This window comes from Pseudocercospora fijiensis (genome assembly GCF_000340215.1).
Source record: "Pseudocercospora fijiensis CIRAD86 unplaced genomic scaffold MYCFIscaffold_2, whole genome shotgun sequence".
Lineage (NCBI taxonomy): Eukaryota > Fungi > Ascomycota > Dothideomycetes > Mycosphaerellales > Mycosphaerellaceae > Pseudocercospora > Pseudocercospora fijiensis.
Genome location: NW_006921533.1, coordinates 8,605,805 through 8,615,058, shown reverse-complemented (window position 1 = coordinate 8,615,058; position 9,254 = coordinate 8,605,805). Strand labels below are relative to the sequence as shown.

The 9,254-nt window shown below is 47.2% G+C and overlaps 3 protein-coding genes across 3 annotated transcripts; 1 reads left to right on the top strand and 2 right to left on the bottom strand.

Annotated features, from left to right (window-relative positions):
- Window positions 1–2,857: 2,857 nt before the first annotated feature.
- MYCFIDRAFT_130725 (uncharacterized protein) lies at window positions 2,858–4,817 on the bottom strand (the record flags this gene model as incomplete). Its single annotated transcript, XM_007925973.1, has 8 exons — window positions 2,858–3,044; window positions 3,095–3,255; window positions 3,315–3,399; window positions 3,450–3,817; window positions 3,870–3,945; window positions 3,997–4,336; window positions 4,397–4,528; window positions 4,598–4,817. 8 exons carry the CDS (start codon window positions 4,815–4,817, stop codon window positions 2,858–2,860), a joined length of 1,569 nt encoding a protein of 522 aa, XP_007924164.1.
- Window positions 4,818–5,306: 489 nt separating this feature from the next.
- Window positions 5,307–6,915, bottom strand: MYCFIDRAFT_187055 (uncharacterized protein; the record flags this gene model as incomplete). The annotated part of the gene is made up of 4 exons (XM_007925972.1): window positions 5,307–5,734; window positions 5,786–6,388; window positions 6,465–6,533; window positions 6,591–6,915. 4 exons carry the CDS (start codon window positions 6,913–6,915, stop codon window positions 5,307–5,309), a joined length of 1,425 nt encoding a protein of 474 aa, XP_007924163.1.
- Window positions 6,916–7,796: 881 nt separating this feature from the next.
- MYCFIDRAFT_63149 (uncharacterized protein) lies at window positions 7,797–9,150 on the top strand (the record flags this gene model as incomplete). The annotated part of the gene is made up of 4 exons (XM_007924488.1): window positions 7,797–7,970; window positions 8,020–8,146; window positions 8,198–8,321; window positions 8,382–9,150. 4 exons carry the CDS (start codon window positions 7,797–7,799, stop codon window positions 9,148–9,150), a joined length of 1,194 nt encoding a protein of 397 aa, XP_007922679.1.
- Window positions 9,151–9,254: the final 104 nt, after the last annotated feature.

The following is a 9,254-nucleotide window of genomic DNA, read 5'->3' as shown; positions in this document are numbered from 1 at the left end:
TACCGAAGCCTCTACGTCCTTGTCTACTATATCTACCTCTAGCCCTAATATTGCTCGGAGCTCCGAATATTACATTATCCCTACTAGCCCGTCTATACTAGTAGCGTACGAGGACGCTAAGGTAGGTTCTATTAATTCTACGGATACGTCGGTAAAGTATAACGCTACTATAGAGGCCCTTAATTAAACCCCTACGGTAGTTAGTACTATTACTAAGGATACTATAGTACTAGTTAATATATCTCTGCCTTCGCGTTAACATTATTAATATTATTCCTACCTAAGTTAGTAGCGTTATTGTTATTATTATTGCCCGCTAAGCTAGGTTAGTATTTACGGACCCTTACTGCTAAGTTATAAGGAAGTTGCCTACCTATAGTAATATAGATAGCTACCTCTTCGAGGGTATTAATACGTTTACGCTTACGCTATTCCTTCTTAACTCGTTCCTTATCTTCGATAGCTCGTTAGCAGTTCTTAATACGTATCTACGCCGCCGACAAGGTCTTTAGTTGTTCTATATCCTTTAGTATATGCGCCCTAAGCTTATAATAGCTATCGAAGATGCCTTTAATAAAGTTCTTAATATATATAACGAGGAGTGATTTCTCTAGTCCGGTAACTATCTCCTAGTCTCGGCAGTTTGCTTTACGTAACAATATAGTAGCTCTGTAATAGTATTCTTTAATCGTCTCGTCTTTACCTTAATAGAGCTTAGTAAGTCCTACTATCGCTTCCTCTACGTCCGTAGTTAATAAAGATATTATAAGCTACTTTGCGAAGAAGCGCTTCTTAACCTCGTTAGTAGTTTCCTCGGTCGTATTATTAACTGCTAGCCTCTTAACTAAATCCTTGCACTTATTATTAACCTATTTAGCTACCGGTCCTTCTATAAGTATATTAAAATCCTTATACTAGCGTACTAGATCGTCTACCCTCGTATTGCCTTAGAAGCGCTCGAATATATTAAACTATCGCTCTAAGTTACCTACTACCTTCTCTCCGGAGAACTTGCTAATATGTAATATATCTGCTAGTACCGCTATCCTAGGCGGTAGTAGAGGTAGTAGGCTCCGTAGTAGTAGTATTAGACTTCTACTACCTAATCTAATTATCGAAGTATTTAAAGAATCTGAAGAGGGAGGACTGCCCGCTCCCTATTGCTTCTACGGAGATAATAGTAGCGAATAGGGAGGTGTATATATCTTACTATCTAACCTTAGCGCCGTTCGTAAGCTATCTCTAGAAGAGGGATAAGACCTTAGTATTAGAGATCGGCTACGTTCGTCCTACGGTATATTAAACTAGTGATAGGGGAACTTTCTAGTACCTACGTACTCCCCGAATGCCTCCTATAGTTGTCCTATATAGCTCTCCGAGAGTAACCTCTACCGTACTAACCTCTACCGTCTTTAGAAACTCTACTCCTACTTCTTCTTATCTCCGCTCCGTAGGATCTTATTCTAATTTCGGTAGGATCTATAGACCGTTCGGAACTTAATATACCCTACTCTACGATACTAGCGATATAGGTTAAGTCCTATAAGGATCCCTTTAACCTCTTTCTTACTATAAATCTACTCCTTTCTACCTGCCTATCTCTATAGCGATAATACGCTTATTAAGGTACTACCTAAGGATGCCTTTAAGACTAGGCTCTAACGATAGATTGTCCTCTTAATATTCTCTTCGTCCTAATCCCTTTTACTACTCGTTCGATATAGTATCTTAGTAGGATTGCCCTATCCGTAGAACCCTTTAAAGTTAGTAACTTTCTCTACTAATTCCGGGCTCTTAAGATCCTAACTTGCCCGCTTCTTCCGTACGACCTTCTAAGTGCCCTTTACGCTATTCTACTTACTATTGCCCTCTCTTAACATACGACCTTCTTTAGGAGTAGTAGGTAGTACGATAGATTACCGCGGTACTTAGGGAGTCGGAATTTAAGGGCTTAAAGCTAGTAGTAGATTATTACGTTATATACGCTTTTATAGTCGCTATTTCCGCTAGTATACTGCTTCTCGTATGTCGCTTGCTTTTAGTAATACTAGTTAGGCACTCGAATACGGGTTTCCGCTTAGATCGTAAGGGCTCTATATATATAGTCTTCCGATCGGGTACTATATCGTCTGCTTCTATTACTACTATTCTATTAGTGTTAATGCTACTTGCTAATGTCTCTACTATTCGGGTATCTAAACTAATATATAAGTGCTATATTAAATACTATATTCTACTACTATATTGTCTAGTCTTCTGCGCTAAAAATCAAATGCTAAACGCCTATCGCTATACCCTTAAAACTACGCTCTCGCTGCTGCCGATTAAACGCCTATACTATACTATAACTCACGATAATAAGAGCCTATCTAGGGGAGCTAGAAGACGTATCGTAGGCCTTATATTCGAATATCGCTATCTAGGAAGGAAGAAGATCTATCGAGTTAGAAGTCCGCTTTACTAATACTAAGCCTGCTTGTTCGTACCTTAGGCTATAACCCGCTAACTATTATATAGGTAAGCTTTTATAACTACGGTAACTATATCCTAGTAACGGTAACTACGCTCTAGTAATAGTAAATATACCCTAGCAACGGTAATAGCTATTATTAAGGCAACCGCGAGCGCAGTAAATATAACCTAGTTACTATTATAGCCGGTAATCGTAGCCGGTAGTCGAATAAGAGTATCCTTATAGTAAAACTAATATAGTCTCTAGTTTAAACTAGGAATCTATATAGTTTAAAAAAACTAATCCGGAACTAGGTAGCTAGTTCGCCGCTAAGAAACCAAACTGTACACGTTTAGCAGTTCGCAAACCGAACTACTACGGGGTCTAAAACGGACGACAAACAAGCTATTTTGAATTGTCCTTGCTCTCTTCGACGATTACTCGTACACCTTTACTGTCCAAACGGGGCAGAGGCAACAGAAACGCGCAAACCGGGTCAACGTCTGAAGCATTTGTCTCGTAGAGCCTGATCTTCGGACTCCATGGACTGAACAGCGCAGCCATCACCATTGAAATCTCGGCGTACGCCAGACTGCGAAGGATCAGCATCGTAACAGAAGGCAAAAGTAGCCATGAACGCACTTGGGAGCGAGACATCTACGAGATCCCCTCGAGAAAGGCACGTAATTTCTCTCCATTTTTGGGTCAGGTTCTCCCAGCCAACGCTCTGGCACGAACTCCTTGGGGTTCGAATACACGGAATCGTCCATATGCATGAGATAAGCGGACATTCCCACTGGTGTCTGCGAATTTCATCAGTACGATGCACGCTACGTGCGTACGGCTCAGGCTGAAAGCATACTCCAGGTGGAATTATCCAGCCATTGCAATCCAATGCCACATCTGGCGCAATCCGTGGCAGTCGATGCATCAAGCCATGGCTGAGACTGGATCTTGGTAAGCGTGTGATCGTTTGAAGAGTGCGTATGGAGCATACCGCAGTCCCTCTTTGATGCAAGCCTGCAGATATGGCAGTTTTTCCAGTTCTCGGGCCTCAGGGAGGCGAGCCTCGCCCAAATGCTTCATCAGAGTAGCAAGCTCTTCACGCAGTCGGTTCTCTACCTCTGGCCGGAGAAGGATATTGACAACTAGGTGACTCATGCTCTGAGCTGTCGTGACTGTTCCCGCACCCAAGATAACTTGAGCTTCCGAGGCAAGACGCTCCACCGACATCTCGCTACTCGGCAGATCACTATTTACGAGATGATCAAATAACGTTGGCGCCTTGAGTGTTCCCCGCTGGTACGTTGAGACCTCCTTATTAGCTTTCCGACGAAGCGACTTCTCGATCTCAGCTACTGACATCTGGAAGGTCAGTGTCAAGCATAAGAGTCCTTGATTGTCACCACGAACTCACATCACGCCAGTCGCGGAACATCTGGCTACGCGGGTCAACGCGCTTCAGAATGGAGGTTGGGATAAGTCGAACGGCCCTAGCAGAGATTAGTGCAATCCAGCCTTCCGGACCTGTAGCAATGACTGACTTGATGATCCACGGAAAGTTCATGAAAATCGGCATGGACGTGATAAGCGTATGGAAGAGATTGTACCAATCCGGGGCAAAATCTCTATCCTCCAGAAAGGACATGCTCGGACTTTCGATGCACATCGTGCTGATGATGTCTCCAGCAAGAGCAGCAAAAGCATGGTCAAGCCGCAGCACGGTACCTGTACCCTCCCAGCCACGAAGTCGATGCACCAACGTCATTACAACAGACGCAAGGTTCGGCTCGAATCGTGCGACTCCGGCTCTAGAGAAAAAGGGTTCGAGAGGCTTGCGTCGCATCCTGTGGTGATGGTGGTCTACCGTCATTCCATGGCTATCTGCATGGCGGTAAGTCAGTTTATACATACGCTTCTGCTCGGGGCGCCGGTCATATTCACGGTTGAAATCCATTCCATCGCCGAAGCTGGGCAATGCCTCTGTGCGTCGGACGTTTCCATTGACGTAGACCTTGTCGTAGAACTCTCCATCCTTAATCGAGAGCTCTTTTGGGTTCACACGCACAACAGGTCCTTCAGAAGAAGTCGAGGTCAGAAAGTGATCTTGCACAGAAAGAAAGCCCGAATTTCGATTCGACGCACCATATTTCTCATGCATGCGTTCGATCTCAAACAAGTACGCTCCATGACCGAAATAATCAAAAGCGATTTCGTACAGATAGGTAGCAGCAGCGATTCTCGGCCCAGGAAATTTGGCTAGAGGGTGGTAGAAGAGCCGGTAGAACACAACACCAAGAGCATATATCAAAGTGATTGCTAATACAACGAGGAGCAAAGAGGAGCTCGCTATGTGCTGCTGCATGTTGCGTAAAGTCTATTACTATCCAGCACGGGGCGAGTAGCTTTTCTTGTACTACATCTTTACAAACCCTCATTTGGCTACCAGCGAAGAGAACTTCGCTCGGATCTCGGTCGATAGAGAAGTTTCTAATCTTAGGAGTACGTCATGTAGCTAAATGGGCCATCTTCGTACCCGATCATCCCCTAAGGCCTTGAGATCGAATATGGGTTGGAATGGCTTACTGATTAGTAGCGACGGATCAGATACGAATGCGCTAATAAGCCAGTTCTATATGAGCCGTTGCCGCGAATGCCATGCCCGTAGGGATAAGCTGCTTGCGTAACGTCTCAGGGATTGAAGTCAATAGCGGCAGTGATACGGCTAGCAGCTAGATTTCATTCTGTATCCTTCTACATTGCCCCACTTGCTGCTCACTTGCGGTCCGGTGATTCTCCTCAGTTCTAGCGGCATCGCGCTTGAAGTGTGGTTTGAGTTCGGCTCAACTAGCATTCAACCGTATAGTGCCTCGATCTGGATTTCCTCTCGACGTCTTCGTATCAGCATTTCGGCTGAAGGATCAATGACCTGGTCAAAACCACTAGTTCGAATTGCAGGGCCCCCTTCCGTGGCAAACTTCCAATCGTACTTGAGCAACATGTGAGCAATGAAGATCTTGGTTTGGAGATTCACGAAGAACCGGCCCGGACAGGCGTGCTTGCCGAATCCAAACCCCATGTGCCCGACGCTGACAGAGGTAAAATGTCGAGACTCGTGATTTTTGGCTGGGTTCACGAAGCGATAGCCGTCAAAGTCGTCGGGATTCTCATACAAGGTGGAATCCCGCATTGCATGCGCAGAAACGATGACTGAAGTATCCTGGGGAATCGTCACATCATCTTCCAGCGCAATATCATGCTGGGCAATACTTCTCATGAAAGCTGTAACTGTGAGAAAGTCTTCCTTAAGCTCAGATTGGCAGTTGGACTAACCTATCGAAATGGGCTTCAGCCGCTGAGACTCCTTCATGATGCTGTCAAGAAGGGGCAGTTGCAAGATCGTGGATGCTTTCCAGCCCTTATCTTGAAGGGCAAGTATGAGCTCCTCTCGGAGGGGCTGAATGTACTCAGGATATCTGACCAGATCAGATAAAAACTGACACATGAAGTCGGTTGTGGTGTGAATTGCAGCGACGGCCACTGTAAGTTGGGCGACAACGGGATCATAGTCTCGGCCGTTTGCCAGCTCTTCGTACCATCCAAGGGCATCGGCGTCTTCCGGTCGATAAGTGCCACTGTTGATGGCTTGACAGAGCTCATGCTTGCGTTTCTCATAGATGGGCAAGAGTTTCGCTCTAGCACGGCTCAACAGCTGCCGCGACTTGATGGCGTCTGGAACGTACCAGTGGAGCACAGGAACCAGAAACCGAGGAAGCCTGCGGAGCGTTGTGACCCCTGTGATACTAGTCAGAGTGTACTGTGTTGCGATTTCAAGCCATTCTTCGTCGTAGGAAAGCTCTGGTCCCTGGAGCGCACGAGATGTTGACTGAGTCAGAACTCTGAGAACAGCTGTACCAAGGGGAACTCGGCGCCACTCTAATGAACATCTTATTAGTATATTGACAACATCAAGGGGCAGGTTTGGCCAAAGAGAAAGAAAGGGGTCACAGACCGGTATCATTGCCTATGTTCTTCCTCAAAGCATCTTCGATGGCCTCGGAGAGATAGATCGTACCAGGGCCTCCAGAAGTGATTAGTGGCGCTGTCAATGAGAGAGAGAGAATCAACGGGTACGCACCGAAACATCGGTTGAGGCGCATACTGATCACGTTACGAATCAGGTCACGGTGTGTGCAGAGGAACCTATATGGCTCGAATCCCGGAACTTCGCCAAACATTTCCTTATCAGAGAATGTATCCGGCGATAACTTGTCGTCTGCACGAACACGCTCCGCATAGAACGGAGACAGTACCACTATGTGATCCCAACCCGCGTGGAGTCGGATCACGTCGGCGCTGGCAAATCCTTTGCGTAATAATCGAGCAGCCTCGGAAAGGAATTCGGCCCTTGTAGATTTTGTGACGAACCAGAAGTAGTCCTTTTCGTGTGGCGAAGGGATCATTCGAAGATGGAGATACCTGTTCCAGACCTGTCGTATCCAGGGCCACAAGAAGGCCATGGGCAAGAGGAGCAGTAGTGGTAGTACAGTCCATTGCAGTTGCGTCGTTGCCATCGACGGCCAGTAGCTGTGGAATCCTCCTCCAAGCATTGCGGCGCTTCGTTCGAGTTCCAAAGAAGGTGTTTCGCGGATATCTTAAGTATAGCTCCGCAGCGAAGGGGACCGGCGAAGTGTGAGGGAGTGAAACAACAGCATCTCTCGAGGACTGAGGCGGGCATCGCAAAATCGCCTGCTAGACTGCTCGCGTGCATCGAAGATGATTGCATGCATGATGACCTGCGGTTGCAATTCAATCAGCTGATATCTGCCAAGCCGCTACATTCTGCGTATGTCATCCCGGCGCCAGCGGAGCACAAGGCACCTGGTCCTTCTTTGTACGGAGCTATTACGCCAGATCGCCGGCCCGGCCGTCCCGAACCTTGTATTAACTCTTACGGCCAAGATACTTGAATTGCACTATGCATTAGTGGTACTAACGACAACGTCCTCGTGGCACCATCTAGGGCAGTTTGTTTGTTGGATGATGAGAAGCTGGAATCATGAGACCTCGATTGCACGTGTTGGTGTTCCGGACTCGAAGGTTTCCCCAGCTGAGCGTCGTGAGCAGCATCTGAGAGCTCAGACTGCCGGCATAGGGTCTCAAAGCGTGCTGACTGCAAGGCTGACTGCAAGGCTGACTGCAGAGATAAAGTCACTTTCTGTCTGCTGTGAACATTTCACATCACTCTCAACACTTCGCAGCCCTTTCAGCTACCATCTCGACATTACTGCTCCTCTTGTCGTTATTCAGCGCGCTGCCAGCCACTCAAGAGGGACCGAATCCAATGGCGTCTCAAGAGACAGCTCTGGATCAGGAGCTGCTGCGGCTTTCCACTCAAATCGCCGGTCTTGCGGCGCGTACTGACAGCCAGGGCTCTCAGAAGATTCAAGACTTCCTGATCAAGACGCAGCAATCCCTCGAATCTCCGTGGGAGACACTGATGCGTTACTATGATCTGGTAGCACATTTCCAACCAAATATGACCGACATGACTAACGCCACGGCAGGATTTCCAACACGTAGCGATCCGAATTGGATGCGACATGCGGATCTTCACCAGCTTAGCAGCCTCGGACAAGCCCTTGAAGCTGCATGATATTGCCAAAGTGAATGGAGCTTCGGAACTGTTGCTTGGTATGCATTTGAATGTATCATGGCCAAATGACTTTGCTGAAATGTGTGTAGGGCGCGTCTTGCGTTATCTAGCCTCGATCAACACGATCGAAGAAGTTGATCAAGACACATTCATGGCCAGCCACATCACCCGAACGCTTTCCCAGCCTGGCATTGAAGGGGGGATTCGACTGTCGTAAGTCTCTCTCCCCGGTAGGGAATCAATCACATCGAGCTCACACATTTCATTGTTCAGCTTCGATTGTCAACGACGGACTAATTCTGCTCTGCCCGATCTGTTGGTGGAGCGAAAGTTCCAAGACATCACGTCGTCCACTGACACCGCATTCAACAAAGCCTGGGGCTCTAAGGAACCTTTTTTTACCTGGGTCCGCACCCAGCCTAAAATATTCGAGCATCTTCGTCTCGCTCTGGATGTGCAGTTCCGAGAAGATTGGCTCAATGCATTCCCGCTCGAATCATATCTCGGCGACTTTGCCTCGCGGGCCGATCCCAACAAAGTGCTCTTCGTTGATGTAGGCGGCAGCCTTGGTATTCAATGTCGCGGATTGAAAGCAAAATTTCCACATTTGCCGGGGCGCGTCATCCTGGAGGATCTGCAGGAGACAATCGACGTAGCACCGGCTCTGGAAGGTGTGGAGTTGCTTGCGCAGGATTATTTGACGGAACAGAAGGTCAAAGGAGCCAAGTTCTACTACTACCGAAATATCCTCCACGATAACCCCGACGATCGTTGCCGACTGATATTGGATGGCTTGAGGCCTGCGATGGAAGAGGACTCGCTGTTGTTGATCGATGACAAAGTGCTTTTGAATCAAGGCAGCCATCGTCATGTCACCATGTTGGATTTGGCTATGATGGCGCAGGTGGCATCTCATGAAAGAACATTGGCGCAGTGGCATGCCTTGTTGGAAGGGGCACAGTGGGAGATCAAAGACATCGTTCGTTACTCTCACGAGTATGACTCGATTATCGTAGCTAGGCCTGTGGCACAGAAGGCATAGCTGCAGAAATACTTGAGCTATCTTCATTCTTTCGGGCCTGAATATAGATTTTGTGTCACTTCAGACAGTGAGGGCTGGGATAAGTCATCTATATCCCTTCCAAC